Raw genomic sequence first — 26,947 nt, forward strand, 5'->3', positions numbered from 1 at the left:
TCTCACAGTCACATTTATTGCTCGTGAAACCCATGACTTTGGAACCGAACAAGGCCGGAATAGAACCCGGCGCTGTGGGCAGTGGTCCGAATTTGCAACTGTGCCGCCATAGATATGTTACCTTTTGGAAGGAGATATTTGGGCTTGTAGAGTGCATGGCAGCATTCATTTTCAGACTACGTCCTCCCGCTATTCCAAGCCCGACCAGCTTACTGTCTTCCAGCGCCCGTTAACCGTCTTATTGAAATCAATGCCCATCTGCACTTCAACAACAAATGTGTGCAACTAAAGACAGATCGTTCCAACTCGCTGAGTAACCAACACCATCCATCTGCATCAAATCTTGAATCTGTGTCCCATATCCTTGGTAGCTCTTTAAATACTTTCTGGACTGTTGTTGAAGTAGCTGACTGCATTCTTTCGTTGCTTAGTTCTGCTTTCGTCCAAGGCGTATATATCTAACATTTGTCACTTGACAGAGAAATGGCAGCACAGCGATGATCAAACGTTTGAGGCAAACTGCTGTGCAAACGGTTTCAAATCTCATCCTGCTAGCTGGGTTAATATAAATTCGCGCAATATGTCTGGAATATAAAGCGAATTTCTGAAATGGTGACAGTGACAGAAATCATTAAATTATGTGAAAAGAAAACATCTGGATCACTACTGTCTGTGAAGATAAAAATCTGGCGTTTTGTCCAGCCTGATCTGCTAGTTAATCCACTCGTACAACAATGAGGTTGACTCCTTCCTGCGCTCTGATGTTTCTTACAAATACGTTCAGTGCACGGAATATTAGGGTTCAGCTAGAATTGTTGGCATTGCTTCACGATCATAGATTTTTGGAAGCTAAAGAACATATTTAGAAATGAATTAGTGATGCTCCTGGAAACCGGGTTTCATAAATAGAAGTAGTAACTCAAAAACATGGAAGTAGCATTAAGCCATTCAAATCGAATGTTGTTTATTTCTTGAGTACTATCCAACATTTCAACTTCATAGAACATAGAACAGTACAGCACAGAACAGGCCCTTCGGCCCTCGATGTTGTGCCGAACAATGATCACCCCACTTAAACCCACGTAACCCGTATACCCGTAACCCAACTATCCCCCCATTAACCTTACACTACGGGCAATTTAGCATGGCCAATCCACCTAACCCGCACATCTTTGGACTGTGGGAGGAAACCGGAGCACCCGGAGGAAACCCACGCGCACACAGGGAGGACGTGCAGACTCCACACAGACAGTGACCCAGCCGCGAATCGAACCTGGGACCCTGGAGCTGTGAAGCATTGCTGCTAACCACCATGCTACCATGAGGCCCCAAACGCACCATATTATTTATGTCACCTTTGCCTTTCCCCACAGCTCGCTTTACGATCTTGCAAAATACACAGAAAATTCTTCATGTGGCAATATTGTTCTTACTCCACATTATTTATTAATTGGCCATTTGCAAACTGATCTGCTTCCACAGAACTTTTCCCAACAAATCGAACCGTCCGATGTATTCCATCAAGACTTTCATTGATCTGTCCTAAGTTTTAATTTTAAGTTGGGTAAATTCATGGCGTGATAAAAATATACCATCCAGTTCGTACTTTTATAGTTCCTCCAAGTGCATGCATAATTTGGAATTATGCATTAATATCTAACCGTGTTTCCTTTATTTTACCAATAGCTTTCTCAATGTATGTGTGGCTCCTGCAGAATACATTGCACCAATCAAGCGATGTATTTTCTCCGACACGATACAATTCACGACTTATGAAGAGAATTGTACACACGCCTGTCTGCGACCTTAGTTATGGAATTAGCGTTACTCGAGGCCTTTTATACTATGTGCTGTTTAACAGGTGCAAATAATTACCCGCTAACGCCATGGAATGGACACATTTCTTCAAGACATCATCATTTCCAGCTGTTAACTATGGAAAACAATTATTTGGGGACATATGTGTACTTATAAGTGTAATCAGTGGCCTTACTCACGTTTCTACAGAAGTGTTGTCATTGTTTTATTGGCTGTTACTCGTAATGGCTACCCCATCCCTTGGAAGGCATTGTGCGCGGAGAAAGTCTGAGTTTTCTGTGAGTGCATGGGGTAAAGTTGGCAGATTAGTGAGATCCCGAAAAATGTACAAGGATGTATGGCTTCCGTTTCTATCTTTCAGCAACATTTATGTTATCATACTATGGGAGGGATACGCCTTGGCCTGACGGCACAGCTTTGCTTAATTAAGGCATTTTTAGACAAGTTAAGCATGTTTATCTGTCTGCATACGATGTTGTGCTTTTTAGATAAGCTCCAGAGCCATGACATGGGAGCGCGATGCAGAAGGGTATTTGGGTGCAGTTTGGAGAGCGGTATAAATTGTTTGGGAGCGAAGCGAGGAGATAGAGCATTAGAGGAGAAAGTCATTTCAGCCATCTCCTTCAGGCCTGGGGATGCATCCGAAAAGGGTGTGGTGAGTTTGTTCGTGAAAGAGGATTGGGGGGGATGGACGGTGGCTTCCTTGGCTCTTAGCAAATATTGAGTAATCACACTCCACTCGTGTCTTTTTTCTGATCTGTTAGCCCGCTTCCCCCTCCCCTGATCATCAATTCCACCCTCTCACAAATCGCCAGACAACATCACAATTTGTAACACAAACAACATAGAAAAGGATTCAGGAATCCACCAGCCACCAGTCCTACACCCCCACACCAACCCCACCATCACCCCAAAACCCCGAATGTTCGGTGCAATCCAATTCTTCAAAGTGTATAATAAACAAAGCTCATTAATTGTAGAAACCTTCCATCCTTCCCCTCAACTCAAACTTCACCTTCGCGAGTGTTAAAAACTCCAACAGATCCCCCGCCACGCCAGCACACAGGGTTGAGAAACTGACCTCCACCCCAACAGGATCCGCCTTCGGTCGATGGGCGAGGGTAAATCTAAAACATCTGCATCTGCACTCGGTTCCTGCCCTGGCTTTCCCAATACCCGAATATGGCCTCCTTGGACCTGGCTCAAGCCTCACATGTACCACCTTCGACATTACACTGAACACCTCCCTCCAATACTCCTCCAGCTTTGGACAGGAAGAAAATATGCTAACGTGGTTTTTGCGCCCCCCCCCCCAACTCGCAATATTCACAAACATCTACCCCCTCTAAAACTCGACTTATCCTTGTATTTGTGAGGTGCCCCCTACATACCAGCTTCAGCTGTACCATCCCAAACGTTGCACATGATGTTGAAGCATTAACCTGCCGGAGCACCTAACACCACAACCCCTCTTCCATTCTCTCTCCCAACTCTTCCTCCCACTTTGCCTTAATCCCCTCCACGGTTCCTTCTCTTCTCCCAGAATCGCCCCATAAATCGCCGACACCACCACATCCCCATTCCCCCAGTCGTCCAACAGTGTGGAGGCCGGTGCCACGGGAAAGCTTTGTATCTCCATCTTAGCGAAATTTCGGACCTTCATATCGCTAAACATTTCCTCCTGCCCCAAACCATATTTCGCCACTAACTATTTCAATACCGCAAACCGGCCCTCGACAAAAAATTCATTTATTGTACTAAGCTCATTCTGTTACCATCTCCGAAAATTCCCATTCTACTTCCCTGGTTCAAATCTGTGATTCCCCGATTCGGCAGTTCCCTTGACCACGTCCGCACACTGTACAGCAGCCTTACACATTCTAAATCTGGCGCAACTTCAGCCAGATTTTCAACATCATTACTACTACCGGAATCCCTCAGAGCTTTCCCAGGGCCAACGGGATTGTTGCTGCAGCCAACGCCCTCAGCCCTCACCCACTACACAGACTCTCCTCCATTCTAACCCTGTGAGAGACGCACCCTCTAACCCAGCCTCTCACCTTCCTTCCTTTTTCCCCCCAGTATTAATATATTAAATTAGGAAGACACAACTCCACTGACTGTAGTCCAATCTGCAACAGAACATTCCTAAGCCTACCCACCTACAGTCCTCCCCATATAAGTGAGGTAATCATCTTTTCGACCATCTTGAAAATGCATTTGGCAGGAAGATCGGCAGGCACTGAAAAATAAACAAGAATGGCGGCAACAGGTTCATATTCATTACCTCTAACTGACCTGCCAACGGCAGAAGGAATCCATCCCACCTTGCCAGATCCGCTTGTACCCTCCCCACTATACTAGTCATATTATACGGACAGTGCCCTCCGCTCCCAATCACGTGCCACCTGCACCCCCAGATATCTAAAGTGTGTTCCCGCCCTACGGAATGGTAGCTCTCCCCACCCGTTCCCCCAGCCCTGACCGATACACCACAAAATATTCACTTTTGTCTAAATTTAGTTTATATCCCTAAAAAGACCCAAAAACTCGAAACAGTTCCAATTTGGACCCTTCGATGCACTCGGTTCCAATACATACAACACTAAGTCATCTGCATACAATTGTGCCCAATGCTGTGCCCCACAACTACCGCACTATCCCTTTCCACACCTCTATATTCCTCAATGTGATGGCCAATGGCTCTATTGCATCAGCGAATAACAGGAGGATGGTCATCGGATATACATGCCTGGCCTGGTCCCATGGTGCAGAACAAAATAGCCCGAATTCATGTTGTTCATGTGGACATTGGCCCTCAGAAATCCGTACAGCAACCTTACACATTCTAAATATCGTGGTCCAGTCCCAAACAGCTCCAAAACCGCGATCAAATACCCCACCCCGCTACTCGGTCAAACGCTTACTCAGCCTCCAATGCCACAACCACCTCTGTCTCACACCCCTTCACCGGCGCATTAACCATGTTCAATAACCCCCTCATGTTCTAAAAGAGCTGCGTCTCCTTCGCAAACCCCGTCAGATCTTACCCTGTCACCTTCGGGAGGCATGCCCCCAGCCTACCCGCCGAAACCTTCGCAAACAACTTTCCATCCACATTCAAATGTTATACGGGCCGACAGTGCACACATTCTGTCGGATCATTATCGTTCTTGATCAACAGGGAGATCGATGCCCGCCCCAAAGTCTGTGGTAACACCCCCTTCCCTATTGCCTCCACAAGCATCCCAATAATCAGCGGCATAAATCAACCTTTAAATTTCTTGTAATACTCCACCAGAATTCCATCAGGCCCTGCTACCGTCCGTGAAAGCATCCTCCCAATCGCATCTTTTACCTCTTGCTGCGCTGTCGCCCCCTCCAATATGTTCCTACCGATCCCACATCCTCGTTTATCCCAAACCATCCAGGAATTCCTGTATCTAACGATCATCCCCATGTGGCTCCAACCTATGCAATATCTCGTAAACCTCCTCAGTATCCCATTAATCTGATCTTGAGCCACCGCCAAGTTCCCTGCCCCATCCCGCACATTAATAATTTTTGTCGCCGCTGCCTTTCTCCGAGATTGACCTGCCAGCACGTGTCCCGAATTGCCTCCATTCTCGTAGAACTCTTCCATCGGGTGCTTCAATTGACGGGCAGTCATCCTTGTGGACAGCCGGTACGAACTCGCCTGCAATAACTTCCTCCTTTCAAATGGGTCTTGTCATGTGAATGACACTTTAAGAAATGTTTGTCTTCCCAAGGGGCTGCAGTGATGTCATTGTGTGGAGTGGAGCTGAGCTCTGTCTTTGTTTTCTACTTTCGCTTTGAGCTGAAAGCTCTTTTTGGCTGTTTTTAGTTTCGCTTCTAGTTGGAGAGCTGCATTAAAACCAAGCAGATGAGTATTGATCTCTCGCTCTGCATGATAAAGAATGTCTCTGGATGACTTGATGATTTCCAAGTAATATCTGTTCCAGTAAGGAATGCAAAACTACTGTCTTTGTTAAAAAGTGTTTTGGTTTATGGATGTTGTAAGGGAGTTACTGAGGATGACCTATAGGTGCTGTATATCTTTGTGGGTGATCAGGGTTGGGAGTTGATGTTTTCTGTACGTTTATGAAATGTTAACTGGATTCATAGAACAATCATTGTTTCTGTTTAAAATGCTTTTGTTCTCTGTTGTATTACACCTGTAAAATGCGCTCTTGTGCTCCCCACATCCAAAATGTATTAAATGGTGTGGGTCAGGTGAACTCCATGATATACTATGGTGTTCCCTAAACCCTGATCCATAATTGCTCACATCTTTTGTATACCTCCTATCCACTTCCAACATCTCATCTTTTGACTTTTGCCATTCCTTCCTTTCCTCGTATCCAACTTTACCTTAAATGATATCACTTCCCCGCTCAGCACTGCCTTCAAAGCTTCCCACACCACCGCCTGCAAGACCTCACCATGTATTAAACCGCACATATTGCTCACCTTTTTCAATCTTATCACAGAAGCCTCCGTCCCTCAATAGCCCGACATCCAGTCACCACCTGAAGTATTATCTTCTGGAACACCCCATCAACGCTGTGCACCGCATGGTCAAATATCAGAATTTCCAAATATCCCGACTCTTGACCCCTGCCCGCAGCGACTTCCCCAGCACAAAGATAACTGTCGCTAATAGGTCTTATGAACTGAGCAGAAGAAAGAATACTCCCACTCCCACCGAATAGGTCTTATGAAATGAGCAGAAGAAAGAATACTCCCGCTCCCACGGGATCCAAGGGTCCATTACTCCCATTTATACCATTATCCCAGCCAAAGCCTTCTCTTTCGTCGGGGGTGGAACTTCTTTACAAACCCTGCATCATTCCAGTTGGGACCATATACGCGTACCAACGCCACCAAACTCTATTCCAATACTCCGGTCACTATTACGTGTCTACCTCACTGATCTGACACTACTTTCTCAATTTCGGACCTCCCCCTTTTATTCACCAGAACCGTGAATCCCAGCACCCTACTGTCGAAGCCCGAGTGAAAGAGCTTGCTAACCCAGCCCCTTCGAAGCTTCCCTTGATCCTTCACCTTCAAGTGAGAATCCTGCAGCATCGCCACATATGATTTCAAACTTTTACAATGCACATGCACCCTCGACCTCTTCACTGAGTCACCCAACCACCTCACGTTGCACATAACTATCCGAACGGGGGTCTCTCCACCCCTTCCTGCTTGTCCGCCATCATCATAATGTCGGACAATACACACTGAGCCTGGACCCTCTCGACCCATTGTTGACATCGAACCATATTCCCCCTTCCAGAATCCCCCCAACACTCCTCACGAAGAAACCATCCCCGTGTCGGTATTCTCCTCTCTTTTTCTCATCTCCTAGTCCCAGTCATACCGACTCACCAGGCTCAATGTCTGCAGCCTCTCCACCCACAACACCTCCGCTCACTAGTCGACTTACGTTAGCTCGCACGGGGGCCGATGCTCAAGCCTCTCCTACCCTCCCGTCCTGTCATAGGGAAAAAAATATACTCTTCATAAAAAAGGTCGCTAAAAGAACAGCAACAAACTTCTTTGACCTTTAAACCAGCATGAAGTCAGAACAGTATTCAAAGCTACAAAGACCAGCAACAGAACAAACTTTAACCTCTATCAAAGCATGATGTAAGAATATTACTCAAAGCTGTTAAGAATAACAGCAAACAACTTTTAATCTGTGTCACAGTATGAAGAAGGTCATTATTCAAAGTTTTCAAAGTCACATTTTTACATTCCTCCACTCTTTACTTCCCTCCCAAGCTTTTGTCCTTCTTAAAGATTTTTTAAAATTTTTTTTTAGATTAGCCAATTATTTTTTCCAATTAAGGGGCAATTTAGCTTGGCCAATCCACCTACTCTGCACTTCTTTGGGTTGTGGGGGCGAAACCTACGCAGACACGGGGAGAACGTGCAAACTCCACACGGACAGTGACCCAGAGCCGGGATCGAACCTGGGACCTCAGCGCCGTGAGGCGGTTGTGCTAACCACTAGGCCACCGTGCTGCCCTGCTTTTGTCCTTCTTAAATTCTACCGCCACTTCCACCATCTCGAAACCAATGTCTCTGGACTGTAGGTCACCCGTGACTTTGCTGAATACAGCAATCCAAACTGTCGTACAACGCGCCTTCACGTCCACCATCAAATCCTGATAGGTACGAAACTTGGCACCATCCCATGGCACCTCCTGCCCCTTATTTGGCCAGTTCAGTAACTTCTCCTTCATGTGATATTTGTGAAAACAGATACTCACAGTCCTTGATGGCTCGTTGAACTTACGCTGAGGCCTCGGCGACCGTTAAGCTTGGTCCAATTCATACCGAGATGGTCCTTCGCCCCCCCCCCCCCCCCCCCCCCCAACCATCAGTTCTGCCAACATCTTGGCAACATACTATTTCGGTCTCGGGCGCTATGTCCGATCGGGCAGGCCCAAAACCCTTAACATTTGTCATCTCGATCGGTTCGCCATATCCTCCAGTTTGCCGCAGGCCCTTGTTGACATCAACCACCCTCTGCAGCTCATCGCCAATTGAAGTGAGCTGATCGCTGTGCCGCAACATGGTATCCACCCCTCTCTTCATCTTCTCAATCTAGTCCCTCACCACAGCCGATGACATTTCAACAGTTACCTTCACTGGGGCAATTGAGTCCTCTCCCAACGCCTTCAGCGTCACTGCCATCTACTTTCTCATCACCTCCATATACTTCGAAAACTGCTTTTAGAGCTCAGATACACCACCTCAGCCATCTCCTCTGCTGTAAGAAGTGCGGATTCACACAGGGGCCCGGCCTCCACCCGCTTACCAGCCCCAGTGCTGGGCTTTCTTCCTCTGACTTTAGAACATCGTTTGCCTCTTTGGCAGTTCTCAGTCCTTCATCAATTTCTCCCAGGACTGGGCATTAAAAATTTCGAAACAGAAGAAAATAATATATATGCCTCAAGCAGAAGCCACCCAAATTGTGACGAACCGTCTATATGCAGCCTTCGGCTGCCTCGTGACCTGGGCCCTGCCCTGACCTCCTTTTGCGACTGCTTCAAGCACTGTCCTTAGTTTCATTGCTCGTGCTGCTCCACACTTTGCCTTCAGCCCAGTTGCTCCACGCTTCATATTCAATTATGCTGCTCCAGCTGCCGTAACGTCAGCCACGTTTTCACCTGACTCCCTTCATGAATTGGGACTCACACATCGACTGCATCGTGTTGGATACCGGCCCCGCCGCTTCAACTGCCACGCACTCGAGAATGGACGTCTCCGCTCCATGGCCTGACATTCCTAAGACTACAGTCTTAGGGTTATTCACTGATTTTATACCGGTTTGGATTGGCGCTGTCCGTTCGGCCATGAAAGCCGAAACAAGAAGGGCAGAGAAAACAAACGGGAAACACCCCCGAAAACGCCTAAAACAATATCTGCTGGCGGGAGCCTCATCTTCATCTGATTTCGTTCATGCATGTACAGGTTTCTGGGTGGTACTCTGCCAGACATCTCTCATTCCCGCCTGAGAGTGGTGTTATTTTGACTGTTCTTTGATTTTTTAAAATATCTTTGCATTCGTGCTCCATTGGTCACATAATTTAGCCATTTTACCTACTGAGCCAGGCTCTTCAGATAATCACTCATGTTCGGCAACGTCATATGTTCATTTCTTATTCTCCTACTTTATGTCTATGATGATATGTTTTCACTTTCGTTTTCTGCCAAACGCCAACTCCAGGCCACCGTGCTTCACTGTGAGCATTGGGTTCTGTTATCCTTATATTTTAGTCCCGTTAGCTGTCACAGGCTCTCTCTCGTCCTGACTATTTTCATAATTTCTTTTGTTCAGAAATAGAAAAGTTAAGGAAGCATGATAAAGATACAGATAGGTGAACAAATGTAACTTTTAACGACCCAAAATTAAACAGCAATGCTCACCCTCCGTCCCATAATTGTGCTTTATGGATCAGTCAATTTAACAACTATTATCGAGAAAATAAAAAAAATGGTTAAAATATTTTGATAAACGCATCCACCTGCCTCAATTATAATTTCGGTTTCCGATTCCCACTCTCTGAATACATTTTCCAAGAAATATAAGTTAGAAATAGTAAAACCACTAATTGCACAGTTGGAAGTCTGTCGGCCCATTGTGTCGACTTCGGCCACTGATGATGATGTGAATCAGGTCTATTCATCCAACGATTAGCATGGCATGAGTAGTTATTATCCATCTCTCTCTTTTAATCATTGTTTGTTTCTATTGCACAAGACTGGTCGGATGTGCATGCAAGTTCAGGTCGAATGTTTGTGGAAAAAAGTAATTCCTCACAAACACTAGAGGAATTGTGAACCACACAGGAAATAGTCCAAAGTACAAAGGAAATTAAAACCTAGTCTTATGGGCGTAGAAGCATCAAATAACATTCTATGCAGATAAGTGTTAAGTGCTCACAGGATAAAGAAGGAGAGACAATATACCATATAAAGTATACAAAATAAAGTGGTCGCAGCAGCATTGGGACATAAATGCATACGTACGTCAATTATTCAAGGTGGAAAGACAGGTTGAGAGAGTTATGATTAAAGCTTGAATGTTCAGTGGAATTTATTAACACGGGCATACACAAATCTGAGAGTTATATTGCATTTCTATAAGCTAGAACCTTGACTTTATCATGTATTAGATCCAATTATTTACGCAAAACTTTTTTTTTCTCTTATTAATAAATTTAGAGTGCCTAATTATTATTTCCAATTAAGGGGCAATTGAGCATGGCCAATCTAGCTACCCTGCACATCTTTCGGTTGTGGGGGTGAAATCCACGCAGCCACGGGGAAAACGTGTACACTCCACACGGACAGTGATGCAGGGTCGGGATTCGAGCCCGGGTCCTCAGTATCGCAGGCAACAATGCCAACTGCTGTGCCACCGTGCTGCCCATGCACGCAAAACGTAAGGTAGAATATGTAATGGTTAGTGAAGAGGAATATTTTTTTGTTTATAGAATGGCTTCAGCGATAAGGAATTTCCTTCAAAAGATAGACTGCAAATTAGAGTTGCGACCGCAGAGAAAAGAAGGAGATTTGAGAGTATTAACGAATATTATGAAGGATCTGAACAAAGAAGAGATGGAGAGGCTGTTCTCACTCATCGAATCACCCGGAAAGACAGGGTGCAAATTTTCAACAATTGACATATAGTAAAATAAACAAAATTGATATGAAGAGCAAAGATTTTACACAGCACATGGCCCTAACTTTTAATGCACGGTCTAATTGTTTTGTAGAGATTCAGTTAAAGCATTCAGGGTGTAATCAAAGTGTGATCTCAACAAGGAAGAATATGCAAACATCTGGCTCATATAGAAAAGCCATTATTATGATACGAGATTTAATAATCAGTCTGAGACCAGCTGCTGCCGTCAAGGTGAAAAGTCTCCATTTGGACTGTGAGAAATCTGATGCTTTGGTAATAACACATTGTCAATGCAACGCAAAACCGGCAATCTATATGACTGGAAGGGAATATGTTGGCCCGTCTAAATTGTCAAAAATGACTGATCATCGTGTACAATTATATGGACCTCCAATCAATCGCATTCGATACAAGAGGAATGACACTTTAAAAAAAAAAGATGACCTGTGCCACTCATGGGGGTGTGGTGTCGGCGTCATCTATCTACTGGCCAAACATTACATTCCAGAGATCCAGAATAATGATGCCACAAAGATAGCTGCTGAAATTTGAGCTGAAGAAAAGTCAGGACTTAGAAGTCGAAAGAAGAGCAGGAAACGATTGTCGGAAGGGAAAATTAAAACACCTGGTAGGGAAGGAAATTTGACGCACCACCCTCTCTGGTCCCTTTATACCTTCAGTTTCAAAACAATGTTGTTGACTCCTAAATCCGTCCACAAGTGCAATAACGACGTGCAATAAGGATTGCTCAATATATTGGATTTTTTTTTATCGAGGTGCAGTGAAAAGTATTATTCTGCGTACATTCCAGACAGTTCATTGCATACATGAACAAGCATAGGGCAAAGATTAATACAGTGTAAATACATAGACGTAGGCGACGGCTGAGGCATACAGGAGTGCCCTACTATGCAGTAGAGACGATGTGTGACGAGATCCGATCAGTCCACAAGAGAGTTTTACAGGGGTCTGGTGACAGTGCCGAAGAAGCTGTTTTTGAATCTGTTAGTACTTGTTATGCGACGTTAGTCAGATACTGTCCAATGGAAGAAGTTTGAAGTGTGTATAATCCGGATTTGAAGGGTCGTTGATTATGCTGCCCGCTATCCGAGGGCAGGGGGCGGCTTAGACAGAGTCAGTGGATGGGAGGTGGGTTCGCATAGTGGACTGGGCTTTGGCACGACACGCTGTAGTTTGTTACGGTCTTGGGCCAATCGGCTCACAAATCATTCTGTGCTGCAGCGAGATAGATTGCTTCCTATGCATGTGTAAAAGTTGGTAAGGTTGAACATGCCGCATTCCCTTAGAGGCGTTGTTGTGCATTCTTGGTCGCAGCGTCGATGTGGCTGGACAAGAACAGATTGGTTGTGGCGTGCACACCTAGAAGTTTGACGTTCTGAACTATCTCCACCTCTGCACCATTGACGGAGACTGGGGTGTGTACATTACGTTACTTCATGGAACATAGAACATAGAGAAATACAGCACAGAACACGCCCTTCGACCTACGATGTTGTGCCGACCTTTTGTCCTTGGTTAATCATAGATCATAGAATTTTGGACACTAAGGGCAATTTATCATGGGCAATCCATTCAACCTGCACATCTTTGGACTTTGGGAGGAAACCGGAGCACCCGGAGGAAACCCACGCACACACGGGGAGGATGTGCAGACTCCACACAGATAGTGCCCCAATCCGAAATCGAACCTGGGACACTGAAGCTGTGAAGCAATCGTGCTATCCACAATGCTACCGTGCTGCACTTAAGAACAAATTAATCTACACTCCATTATTCTACCATAATCCATGTACATATCCACTAGCCGTTTGAAGGTCCCTAACGCTTCCGACTGAACTTCGACAGGCAGTGCATTCCATGCCCCCACTACTCTCTGGGTAAAGAACTTACCTCTGACATTACTCCTATATCTTCCATCTTTCAGCTTACATTTATGTTCCATTGTAATGGTTTTTTACACCTGGGGGAAAAGTCTCTGACTGTCGACTCTATCGATTCCCCTGATCATCTCATAAACCTCTATCAAGTCGCACCTCATCCTTCTTCTTTCTAATGAGAAAAGGCCTAGCACCCTCAACCTTTCCTCGTAAGACCTACTCTCCATTCCAGGCAACATCCTGGTAAATCTCCTTTGCACCTTTTCCAAAGCTTCCACATCCTTCCTAAAATGTGGCGACCAGAACTGCACACAGGACTCCAAATGTGTCCTGACCAAGGTTTTGTACAGCGGCATCATCACCTCACGGCTCTTAAATTCAATCCCTCTGCTAATGAACGCTAGCACACCATTGGCCTTCTTCACAGCTCTATCCACTTAAGTGGCAAATTTCAAAGATCTATGAACATAGACCCCAAGATCTCTCTGCTCCTCCACATTGGCAAGAACCCTACCGTTAACCGTGTATTCCGCATTCATATTTGTCCTTCCAAAATGGACAACCTTACACTTCTTCAGGGTTAAACTCCATCTGCCACTTCTCAGCCCAGCTCTGCATCCTAATTATGTATCTTTGAAGCCTACAACAGCCCTCCTCACTATCCACAACTCCACCAATCATCGTAGTATCTGCAAATTTACTAACCCACTATTCAACTCCATCATCGAAGTCGTTAATGAAAATCACAAAGAGCAGAGGATCCAGAACTGATCCTTGCGGTACGCCACTGGTAACTTCCTGAAGTCAATGACCAGCAAACAATGATGATCCAGCAAGCCGTGTCCATATATCATGAAATAAAGAAAAATGCGCATTCCGCTGAAACAGCCTGATCAATCTATTCTTTAGCGTCTACCAATCATTATATTCTTCCGAAAATGTTTGGTGCAGAACTGGATGCAAAAGTGCAGCTGCCGGGATAACTGGACATTTAATCATTCAGCAACTGTTGTACTGACGAAACAAGCACAGATCGCGTCGACTTTGCTGAGCAATAATTAGCCACCATCAAATGTCAAAGCAAATTCACCCCATGTCACTAGACACGATATTGAACTGTATTGTGTTTGCATTGTATTTCCATATCCGATCTCCCAATGGTATTTATCTGACAAACATATATTGTCAGTTTCATACTTTTTTTTCATTTTTTATATAAATTTAGAGTACCCAATTCATTTTTACAATTAAGGGGCAATTTAGTGTGGCCAATCCACCTAGCCTGCGCATCCTTTCGGTTCTGGGGGCGAAACCCACGCAAACACGGGGAGAATGTGCAAACGCCACACAGACAGTGACCCAGAGCCGGTATCGAACCTGGGACCTCAGCACAATGAAGCTTCAGGGCTAACCCACTGCGCCACCGTGCTGCCCCGTAAGTTTCATACTTAATGTTCCTGGCCATCCATGTCACAGCCGATTGGCGTCAACGATAATTTTGCTATTTTTCCAATTTCGGTATCATCGGCAATTTTATAAATACTGATCTGTATTTCAGGGGATATACCTTCTCTGTACAGTTCATACCTAAACACATATATACTAAAATCATCAAATAACTAACTGCCTAACTAAACACGTCAATAGCTGTCTACATTAACACATAAACGGAAGGGTAATCGAAGAGATAACTGAATCAATGGGTCAATACAAAAATACAAGTAAGTTAATAATGATTCAATAGTTTGCATTTAGCAGGACTCGCTTTTTTTGTTCCTTCCGACATTTCTCGTCTGCACCACCAACTGTACGTTACATATTATGTCACTAACAGTGGTATACCATGCGGTATAACGCTCCTGTATGTACACACGACGGGAACTAAATCAGGTTTGATGTTATGCAGACCGTCACTCTATGCTAAGATTCTTGCCTGAATTTTCATGATCAACCAGAGTAAATGAATAAACAAGTACTGAAACCAAATGGAAAAATTGCACATCTGGCACGAATACAAGCGTTATAAAGACGAAGAAGAAGAAGAATGGGAAGGACGTGAAGAGGGACGTTGAGTAGATGGAAAAGAAGTAACTGAAGGGGAAGAAGTAGTAGAAGAGAAGAGGACACAGGCGGAGAAGAATAAGTTGGGCGAGGAGGAGAGGACGTCGGAGAAGCAGTAATAGTAGACAATTAAGTAATATTAGTCGATGAAGAAGCATTCGCAGAAGCAGCAGACGAAGGTGTTGGGGAATAAAAAGTAGAATAAGTGGCAGACATTACCGTCCTGCTGACTATTTCCTTACATATCACAGAAGGCAAAGGGCCTGCATAAAAGTTATTTTTTTGTGATTTACTAATTATGTGGTTAAAACCTCAAATAACTAATCAAGAAAACACATGGCTCCAATTACTAAGGGAAGGAAATTCTCGATATCTGAGGTGAAGAGCTTGACACAGTTCTGCGTGTGCAGGACTGCAAAGAAAATCACCTGTGTCGAAAGCTTGGGTAAAACAACGTAAGAACTAATGGCAGTTCTTCGGTCAAAGAAGTAGTGTCAAACCATGTAGATAATTGGAAGACGTTACCCGTGTAAAATATCTGATGTCACATTGATTCTTCAAAGGCCGTCCGAATTAAGCATATCCAGTTTAGACTCTCTTAAGGCCACTGTAAGCCAGAACCACTCAACACAGCCGATATGAAACATGGATAGGAAGCTCTAGTTCAGAATGCGACAAACCGTACTTGATATCAGGAAATAATTTGATTGAAATTGGATAACGAATAGTGGAGGAGTTTGGGGGAATGTTCTCCATTGACTGCAGTCAACTGGAACATAAGGTGCAATGAGCAGTCGCCCGTGGAAAATAATATCAAAATCAGCACGTTACTGCACAGATTCCTCAACAACCATATCTTAGGTCAATCGAAATTAAGGCTGTTCACTCGAAATAGCCCCTCGACTTTCCATTAGACGACCTATGTTTAGAATTGGGCGGACTCTCTCAGATCGCATTGAGAAATCCACATTAAATTATTCGAACTATCTCCCTACGTGGTATTAGGTGGTGGTGGGTCAGGGCTGCATTCAGGTTTGGGTTTATAAGTGCCATACCACGTTATTTCTGCATTACATCAGCTTACTGCCGTGTTTAAGAAACATACACTGGAACGCCTTGTCCTCAAAAAATAATGGCATAACTGAATTGAATCGCACCAACAGCATTCCAGTCCTCCACGTTGTCCAGATTGTGAATGAGAACATACAGCTTAAATACGGTGTCCAGATAAAATTATGAAAACTAAAAAAATGTATGCCTTAGATACTTGCTCACTGTTTGACTTTGCAAAGAGTTTGTGCATATTGTAATTAGTTTGAGGGAATGATCCCCTTTTCCTGGAATAAGTGAGGCGCCATGATTCTGAGTAATTACGTAATTAGTTAAATCAACTTGAAATACGTTGGAGACAGATACTTGAATATGTATTTGTTGCTCTTACTATAACCTTATTTCGACGTTATCAGCTGGGGGTGAGTCTTACTGTGTAATAGGACATGACTGCTCTGCTACTTTGCAGCGTCGGATGCACTAGAAATATGGAACAGAGAGCTTCGTGAACAAATTGCATAATTAACAATTTAATGCATGGTCAATTTCAATACAGACGAAGAAAGGTGCAATGCTCTTTATGTTTTCGTTTTTCCTCAAGTCCCTGGTGGGTCTGTATTCTTTGATTCCAAGCTAGAAACACTGGCATGCGTTTTGTCACTAACTTATTAACAAATTACCTAATAAGATAAGTACATTTCTTAAAAGGGAGAAGAGGGATGAAAGGTGTCACGCTGCAAAACATGCGATTTTCGAATGCATTGCATTCGTGGAAATAAAATGCTGCAGGAGCTGGAGTAACATTTGCTCTGGTTACTGAGCAGTAGTCCGAGTTGCTGGCTTTGCAGGGAAGCGGGTAATAAGATTGTGATCTGGATGTTTAACAGAATAACTTTTCGATAATCCGAGGTATTTGTGTGAAATCGACTGATGAAGTTCCACCATGCAATGATCATAGCATCTCAGCAGAGCAGAAGGAGGACAAATGGCACATAGTGCTTGCACTGATACTCTGAAATTGCATCCTATCCATGAGGCGCAGGAATCAATTAGGCCATTTCGCCCATCGAGTCTGCTCCGTAATTAAATCAAGGTTGATACGTGCATCCTCCCCATTCTTCTGCCTTCTCGCCATTACCCCTGATTCCCTTACTAATCATTAACCTATCTACCTGTTCTTAACGGTAGTTAATGATTTGGCATCCACAGCCTTATGCGGCAATGTGTTACACAGGTTCATCACACTCTGGCTACATAAATTACTCCTCATCTCAGTTTTAATGGATTGTCCCTTCAGTCAGAGGCTGTGGCCTAGGGTTCTAGTTTTTACGAAGAGTGCAAACATACTTTCCGCCTCCTCCCTACCTAAGACTCTCTGTATCCGGTATGTTTCAATGAGACTCCTCTTTTGCGCAAAATACTTCTAAGCTCCAATGAGCACAGATCAGAGTCACCAACCGCCCCTCAGATGACAAGCTCTTCATTGAAGGATTATTGTGATCCTCCTCTGAACCATTTCCAAGACGAGAGCATCCTTCCTTAGATGCAGAAGCCAAACAGCTCACAATACTCCAAACGGTGTCTGCCCAGAGCCTTACACAACCCTAGAAGCACATCCGTGCTCTTCTTTTCGACCTCTAGCGATGGATGCTAGCATTGCATTTGGCTTCCCGTGGACTGAAGCTGCATGTTAAACTTAAGAAAATCTTGGACAAGGACTCCAAGCCCCATTGTGCTGAAAATAGTCTATGCATTCCTTCCTTGCTACCAAAGTGCAAAATCTCACATATTTCTATATTGTAATCCATCTGCCACTCCTCTGCCCACTCTCCTAGCCTGTCCACATTCTTCTTCAGCCGCACTCCGCTTCCTCAATACTACATGCCCGTCTGCATATCTTTGTTTCATCTGCAATCTCAGGAAAGTGCCTTCAGTTACTTTCTTCAGATCGTTAAATTATATTGTGAAAAGTGGTGGTCCCAACACCGACTCCGGAGGCAAACCACTTGTCACAGCTGCCATATTGAAAGTGATCCTTTATCCCCACATGCTGCCTTGTGCCAGTCAGCTAGTCCTCTATCCATCTTACCCTGTACAACATGGGCTCTTAATGTCTTTAATATCCTCCGATACGGCACCTTGTTAAAAGACTTCTAGAAATCTAAATAGATCACGTCCGCTAGTTCTCCTTTGTCGAACCTCCTTGCTGCATCCACAAAACAGTCTAACAGATTTGAAAAACATGGCCTCCTCGTACCGAAGCCGTGCTGACTGCTAGAGTCATAATTTATTAAGCAATTTCAGGTACTCCATAATCTCATATTTTATAATGGACTCTAAAATCACATCAGTGACCGCAGTCAGGCTAATCGGCCTATAATTTCCTATCTTCTGACTCCCTCCATAAACAGTGGTGTGACATTAGCCATTTTTCAGTCCTCTTTGACCCACCTTGCCTCCACTGGTTCCTGAAAGGTCACCACCAATGCCTCCACAATCACCTCAGCTGTCTCCTTTAAATCATTGGATTATACACCGTCCGGCCACGTGATTTGTCCACCTTAAGACCTTTCAGTTTCGTAACCCCATCTACCTGCAGCTAACCTGTACATCCCTGGACACTGGAGGGCAATTTTATCATGGAAAATCCACGTCACCTGTGCACCTTTTGACTGTGGGAGGAAACCGGAGCACCACGGAGCAGACTCAGGGATAAAGTGCAAATGTTAACCAATGCACGAATTGAACTCTGGTCCATCGGGCTGTGTACCAGCAGTGCTAACTACTGTGCCAAAGTGATGCAACTGGAAGAAGCATGAGCATAATCGCCTGATCGGAAAATGGAAACATGAAATATTTCCTCATTCTTTCAATGTGAATAAGGACGTGAAAGAATGGCTGTAGATTATTGGCGGGACTGTTATTATGAAAGAAGCAGCCGTTCCTTTGGGATGAGCTTCATATTAAACAGGCTATTTTCTATAACGTTATCAGGGTTTTAAATTAAATGAGGCGACGTGACTGATTCCCCGGTAGGAAAATGAGATACCCAAGCACAAGAGCAGACTGAAGCAAATTGATTTTAGAAACAATTTGGGACAGGAAGGGCAGAATCAGTAACACTAATAGGGCATAAGTAAATGTCGCGATGTGAGTAAGGAATCTAACAGAAACAATTCGCAACTCTTGACATGGCTGTGAAAATGACTCACAGTTAGGGTAAAGAACAATGTATGCACATAGAGGTAAATTTCTGATTTAATCACCACTACAGTATCATGATTAGATGGCAATCGCGGGTTAGAAAATTAATATGTCCACATGCACAATTTTTCAAAAAGTCAGATATACTGGAAGAGATTGTAAATGCGGGCGAAGTAGCGGATAAAGATAAAATTATCAGCTGATAAACCTGTACCGTTGGACGGAACATTCAGTCCCAAATTGCTGAAGCTTGTTGTCATAACGGTAATGTGAGCTGTAGGCTGCGCTTTATATAAACTTGACAAATCTGTAGAATTTAGAGTTTTCCTAGATTATCCTTGCATAACCGTATTCTAAAACAGTAATTGTGGGCATCAGCTAATGAGACGCTTTGTTTTAGCCTAGCCCGTGGCCAAGAATCCTAATTTAAAATGTCGACGGTTTTTGTGGCATGAAATAATATTGTGGAGTCCCGATTAAAGTGGAGCCAGATTGAACGAGCACGTGTGGAGTTATAGGAGAATGCTGGAGCAGGACGAGGACAGAAATATACTCATCTTTTTTTTTCAGTTAAGGGGCAATTTAGCATGGCCAATCCACCTAACCTCCACATCTTTGGGCTGTGGGGGCGAAACCCACGCGGACACGGGGAGAACGTGCAAACTGCACACAGTGACACAGGGCCGGGATTCGAACCGCGGTCCTCAGCGCCGTAGGCAGCAATGCTAACCACTGTGCCACCGTGCTGCCCTAGAAATGTACTCATGTGAGCAACGAGATGAATTATGATATCCATCGGCTAAAGGTTCGGACTCATGCCTGTGCACCACTATTCACACCCGCTGAACAATCAGTGTTTGATTCCCGCAATGCAATTGAGGAGGCATTGTCCGAAAAGCTTATAATAAATTGAAACAAGTTGAAACAAATCTTTGCTTCGCGTGGAATGAGCTATAGCGACCTTGTAATTGTGGAAGGCAGGTGGCTCACCGGCAGGTGTTGCATGTTCTGTGATTTTATGGGAAGCGCCTCGGAAATCCACATGGCATTACAGGTGTAAAACAATTATTCTCTGGCAGACATACTGTACCAATTCTGAATTGCCGCAGTCAAGGCTTCGTATTCCGACATTAACCTTTGCATGCGATGTCATGAGTTCTCTTCCAGATCGTTTTCCTCGAAACTACACACCGCCATGGGCTGCAAAAATAACGTGCATGTGATGCGGATATTTAGTCAACTATTTTTATGTGGTATATCGTATTTGGACCTCACCGTGGGGCCTCACTACTTTGAAGAGACCAAGGGTAGAACATGTTTCTTCTTTCTTGAAACACCAACATTCAGAACATGACATCACCCAAAGGTTATGGTTAGTTGACATTTTTATTCATCACCTTGAGCTCTTGAGAAACGTCTTTACGCTCTGCCTGTTGACTGTTCCTCTCAATTTCAACGTAAGCTCGAAGAAAAAGGCCCCTTCTTCACGTTATGCACTATTTTTACAGTCTCACGAACAGAGAAGTATGTTCAACAATTACGCAGAAAAAATTGCAAATTACAATTTTGAACTTACTTTGTTCTGTGCTTACCTGATTTTTCTTGTAATTATTCACATTTAGTTTTGGAAACAGATATTCATTCTACTGACAGTCACGCTAATGTGGGGAAATTATTTATCTCTGTGCCAAAGTGTTAACTGTCACTTTGTCATTTGTTAAATTATTTTTTATTTTTCATGTAATATCTTGCCAACTCGACCCAACCGCTAAATGTTCCCTGCATTATGAATACCATAAGGCAAATAATTTTTCGAAATTACTTCATTTTTGGGGGAAGAATCATATTCAATTATAAATGTAAACGTATTTTTATCTCGACAAAAGCGCCATTAACTTCATATAATTCCTAGAAGCAGAACAAATCCATTCGGCCCATTGAGCGTGCATTGAAACTCCCAAAGAGCATCCCAGCAACGCAACCACAAGTAACATTTGGAATCCAAGGGAACATTTAGCATGTTCAATCCGCCTAACTTGCACATTTACATCTAATCTACGGGATTTTCATAGTAACTTCATACTTGTGACAATAAAAGGTTATTATTATTATCATTAACCTGCACCTGGCCGGCACATCTGCTCTCATGGTTTGAATTTCAGTTTCTCATCACCCATAACACTTTGTTTCCACCTTAGGATACAACTAATCCACGTTTACTGCAGTGCAGTGAGGTTGGAATAACTAGTAATGCAAGTATAAAGGAAATATGCGCTGGCAGATCGTGATAGTAACGTAATTGAACTCCGTGACAAGTTGGAAAAGAATGCGCTCCAACTGAAAACGCACAAAACAAACTTGAGCAATGATCACTACTTATGTACGATGGAAGGGCCGCCTCTGGTTCATTCGTCAAAATTCTAAAAAATGTCGTCATGATTAAGCAGGGAGATACAATTATATACACACTTTAAATGTGTTCAGCAAATTCAACTTAAGTAAAACAATGCATAATAACAACAATAAAAATCGTTATCCATAACGTCCTACGTTACATAAGGTTGCTATTTGATTTTACAATCTGGTGAGCCTGATGTTCATAAATGCTTTAAAAACAGATCGGGCCAGCAAAACTTCTGCAAAAAGTGCAAATTAAATCAAGCGGATAGATAAATCAGCAGAAAAGAGCTGATCCCCGTAAAATCTCATACAGGTGGTAATATCTTGAATTTTTAATGATTTAGTTTTACAAAATGTTGGCATCGCTGGCTGGGCTATCACTTAATACGCGTCCCTAGTTGTCCTTTAGAGGTAATGATGGGATGTCGTCTTCAATAGCTGAAATCCCGAAGGTTCTATGCACCGAGGGAGGGATTTGCAGCATTTTGACCCAGCGACAGTGAAGGAATGGTAATATACAATGGGTGGCGGTAGCGTAGTTGTTGTGTCACTGGACTAATAATTCAGAGACCCAGATTGGAATTGCACGAGGGCAGTTGGGGAGATATGAATTCAATAAATATGTTAAACTAAACGTTTAATATGCCCGTAATTGCTGTCAGTAAATTTAAAAATAAAACCTATAAGGTTCACTAATGTCTTTCAGGGATGGAATCCTGCGACCCCTCACCGGTCTGGTCCACATATGACTACAGAGCAACAGCAATTTGTTTTACTCTGAAATTCCCCCTGATGGCGCAGCAACTATGAAGCTCAGGGGAAATTGTCTAGTGTTCTTGTCTTTGGAGATAGAAGTGGCCATGTGTTTAAGATGAATAATGACCTGAAACATGAGATAGAGAAATTAAATACAGATTTGAAACGATCAAGGAAACATCACTCTTTAAGATTTGGCAGCAAAAGAAACCAATGAACTATCTACAAGTTAGCCTAAATTTGATATAAAATCGTAACGGACTAGTAGCATCGAACTCATCAAGTCTGCACATAATAGACGTGATTTTACCAAAAAGAACATGTGTTTGACATTTTTATACAGATCGCTTGAGAACCTATGTTGTTCAACACATTGCAGTGAATTCAGTATTCAAGGAATTAAAATATAAATAAATTCCTGCCGTTATAAGGTTACAATCAAAATCATTGGAAGGCCATCATGGAAATGCCAGTATGTGGATGGCGGCAGAAGATATTTTAATGGACAGGATACAGGAGACAGATAACCTGGATAAACGGGGCATTTCAACTTAGTAGGCGAAACATACGCATTTGAGCTGATACAAGAAATCGGCTCGAAGTAGTTTACAATCAATCGAAGACGGTAAAGGAAGAGCCAAAGTCAACAATTTCGGTTTACGTGGACACATAACTGTGAGGCTGGCGCGATTAGATGGCAAGATGGCAGACAAGGCACAATGTTGTACAATACATTCACTTGGATAATAAAAATTGATATAAAACAATTTTCAGACATCTTTGCAATTATTTACGGGCCAGAAAAGGCGACAGCTGGAGCACAATACAGTTTTCTTAATGCCACTTGAACTGCGATATACTCACGTTATAAGTATAGGTACGATACATTGGATACTTCTGCGAAATGAGAGCACTGTGCTTTCATTGAATATTAAGACGTTTGTCTTGTGAGCTCTCGAGTTCAGAAGAAATGAAAGGAGATCTGATTGAAATCAAAGTTTTTAAATGAGATTTGAGAGTCGGCAGTGAGCGATATTTTCCCCTGACATCGGCATTAAAATCTGGAGTGCGTAGTCTCACTGTAAATGGATTATAAACTCTTCCTGTCATAGCAGGAGCAATCCGTTATTAACCGCATTACGTATAATCGGAAAGGTCATCTCGAGAGAGCTGTCAATGTTCCATTGTTGAATTCGAGGCTGAGAAGGATTGATTTTGATCTCTCATGGAAATAAGTATTATGGGGAGCGGCAGTAATATAGTAATATCTTTACAACCAGGAATCAGTTATGACGGTAATGATTAAAAGAGAAGACGTTCGAAATCGCATGGTACACACTTGTATATATGTTGTGATTGTAAGTCAAATGGTTTGGCGGCACTCCATTTCAACAAAAGAAGTATCCACTTCCTTCAGACACCACCTCCTCGAGCGATCAATATGTCCCAACAAACGGGGTAATATGGCGGCACAGTGGTTAGCACTGCAGCCTCACAACTTCAGGGCCCGACATTCAATTCCTGCCCCCGGTGACTGCCTGTGTGCAGTTTGCAGTCCTTATCCATGTATGCGGGGGTTTCCTCCGGATGCTCTGGTTTCCTCCCACTTCCTACAAAGAAGTGCAGATTAGGTGGATACGCTATGTTATTGCCCCTTTGATTCCAAAAATGTTAGGCAATGTTACTGAGTTTTCGGGATAGAGTGAAGGCGTGGGCAAAATTGGGATACTCTTTCCAAGGTTTAGTGCAGATTCGATGGGCTTGATGGCCTCCTCCTGCACTGTAGATTCTTGAAAAACAGACGGCACGCCAAAATTCGCCTCAGTTTACTTTTCAGTTCTACTACTCCTACTTCCTCGAAGAACGTTAAAGAATAATCTAACTGTTAAAAACACTATACGCCCTAGTAAAACACATTATTTAGCACTTTTCCATTGTTACTTATCAATCTGAATTACCTAAAATTATGTTGAACAAAGCTGAAATAGTACCTCCAAGCCCCAAGCATGTCCCACAGTGGTTCAATAAGGTCAACACCAGGTTGAACATTTGTGAATCAAGATGAGTGCCCGAAAGGGGTTAATTTGACTTTGGGGCCAGCTTGCTTGGCACTTAAAATTGTAATTCGTGCATTGCACTGGACTATTACTTTTCTTCTAAAAAAATATTGTAAATGGGAAGATTGTAAAAGGGGCCTCACGGTACCATGGTGGTTAGCATCAATGCTTCACAGCTCCAGGGTCCCAGGTTCGATTCCCGGCAGGGTCACTGTCTGTGTGGAGTCTGCACGTCCTCCCCGTGTGTGCGTGGGTTTCCTCCGGGTGCTCCGGTTTCCTCCCACAGTCCAAAGATGTGCGGGTTAGGTGGATTGGCCATGCTAAATTGCCCGTAGTGTAAGGTTAATGGAGGGATTGTTGGGTTACGGGTTACGTAGGTTTAAGTAGGGTGATCATTGCTCGGCACAACATCGAGGGCCGAAGGGCCTGTCCTGTGCTGTACTGTTCTATGAGCCAAAAACTGAATATTCCTGAAAATTATTTTCTGTACAGATTATTGTGCCTATGGTGTTCAGATTAAATAAATATATTTCGTATCGTCCTGAATTTAGGGTATTCTGACTTTTCGTAGAAATTATTTTCCTGAGAAAATGCAGTAACAATAAACATTTCCTCGTGCATCGATGGAAGCGGAGCTAGCAAGGAAAACATTTGCTTTCCATGGAGGACACCGCCTTGAATCGGGGTTCGCACGGTTCGATGATCATACCGGCTCACTGTCCATGGGAGTTGGTAATCTCTCCCCCTCTTTGCATGGATCTTTGCCCGGCAAAGCAAAAATCTTTTTCAGTGCTGGTGGATTGGCCACGCTAAGTACTCATTGATTGGGAATAAAAAATGGGGTCCTCTGAATTTATTAGATCAAATAAGCCTCGAATCGCCTTCTTGAAAGGTTGCAATCCACGCGGATTACGTTTCCACCAAAATTAAATAAATTCTCCCCAGGAAATTTCAGGCAGCGATTAAAGATCAAAGACATGCTCTGAATGCGGAATAGTGCGCCGTTTCTATTTAAACGTCATATTAAATAGGATACACCGTGCGAATGACCACAGCTGATCAATAAACCATATGGAAGCAACAAGGCAATTTCTGAGAAAGTCTGTCAAATTACCGAAAACGCGCTGGGCGAGGTAGGTATTAGTCGGGTTTTATCGTTCCGAGAGAACTGTTTCACAATGTTTTGTATAAGGCAGAGATATTTCCGATTATTTAAATGAGAAAACATGTATTTGCAAAGTTCCCAATACTTGAAAGCACGAGGTAAAGTGATAAATAACTCTGGGTCCTTTATTGCATTGAATCCAAGTATCGGACCGCAGAATCAATGTCGTACCAATTTCAGGAGGGCTCAGGCAAGGTGTCTCAGCGCATAGGTTTGAGCAGAAGGACTGCACCTGTGCGCACGTGGGGGCATTCTGTGGTTGCTAAAGTGACATAACATGAACATTGAAAGTTCAAATTTAAACACATTCTTTTGCAGAAACGAAAATATCTGCAAATGATACGCGTAAGACATTTTTCATTGGGTCATTTGCATTTCCTCAAATCCTAATGCCCACGTCCATACTAACGATATATTTTTCCTTAAAAACTAATAATTGAGTTTACACATTCTCCCTGTGTTTGCGTGGGTTTCGCCTCCACAGCCCAAAAACGTGCAGGCTAGGTATTTTGGCCACGCTAATTTTCCCCTTAGTAGGAAAAAATGAATTACGTACTCTAAATTTATAAAACAATATTCTGGTATCATTTCATCAGGACACTTTGACATGTCGGCTACTCTTTCTTTCCAACAGTTCACGACTGTCACTTTAATATGTAATTGCCAGTTAAATACATAGAACATAGAACATCCAGTGCCGAAGGAGACCATTCGGCCCATCGAGTCTGCACCGACCCACTTAAACCTTTCACTCCACTCTATCCTCGTAACCCAATTACCCCTCCTAACCTTTTTGGTCACTAAGGGCAATTTATCATGGCCAGTCCACCTAACCTGCAAGTCTTTGGACTGTGGGAGGCAACAGAGGCAGCCGGAGGAGACCCAGGCAGACACAGGGAGAATGTGCAGACCCCGCACAGACAGTGACCTAGCGGGGAATCGAATGACAACACAACTAATTTGCATGTCTACCCAAAACTATAACAATACCACAAAAAACAGCGTGGAATAAAACGAAACAGAATTAAACCAGGAAGATACCAGTAAAGTTATGGCTGCTTAAAAATGTTTCCGTTATTTTTCAGAAGTAGAGGCTTTGAAAAAACGTCTTGGTGAAAAGGGTCACTGGAAATTTAATTGAGCTAATGCTACATGCGATTAATATGCATTGATTTATTTTTGTCCAATTACAATTTTTCAGCACGGATAGATTTAGTTTTCTGGGGAAAATAGAATTCAATGTATTACTTCATCGATTTGCTGGTGGAAATTTGTCTCTGAACGTTATAGGTCTGTACGCCCTTTTATCTTT

At 43.4% G+C, this 26,947-nt stretch overlaps 1 protein-coding gene across 1 annotated transcript in view; it reads left to right on the top strand.

The window, feature by feature from the left end:
* The window catches only part of LOC119976524 (golgin subfamily A member 4-like), a 1,176,663-nt gene that overhangs the window by 844,672 nt on the left and 305,044 nt on the right, over window positions 1–26,947 (top strand). Inside the window, exon 125 of the mRNA XM_038817077.1 lies at window positions 25,954–25,980. Coding sequence (XP_038673005.1) covers window positions 25,954–25,980 — 27 coding nt within the window. The remainder of the gene's footprint in view (window positions 1–25,953; window positions 25,981–26,947) is intronic.

This window comes from Scyliorhinus canicula, chromosome 13 (assembly GCF_902713615.1).
Source record: "Scyliorhinus canicula chromosome 13, sScyCan1.1, whole genome shotgun sequence".
Lineage (NCBI taxonomy): Eukaryota > Metazoa > Chordata > Chondrichthyes > Carcharhiniformes > Scyliorhinidae > Scyliorhinus > Scyliorhinus canicula.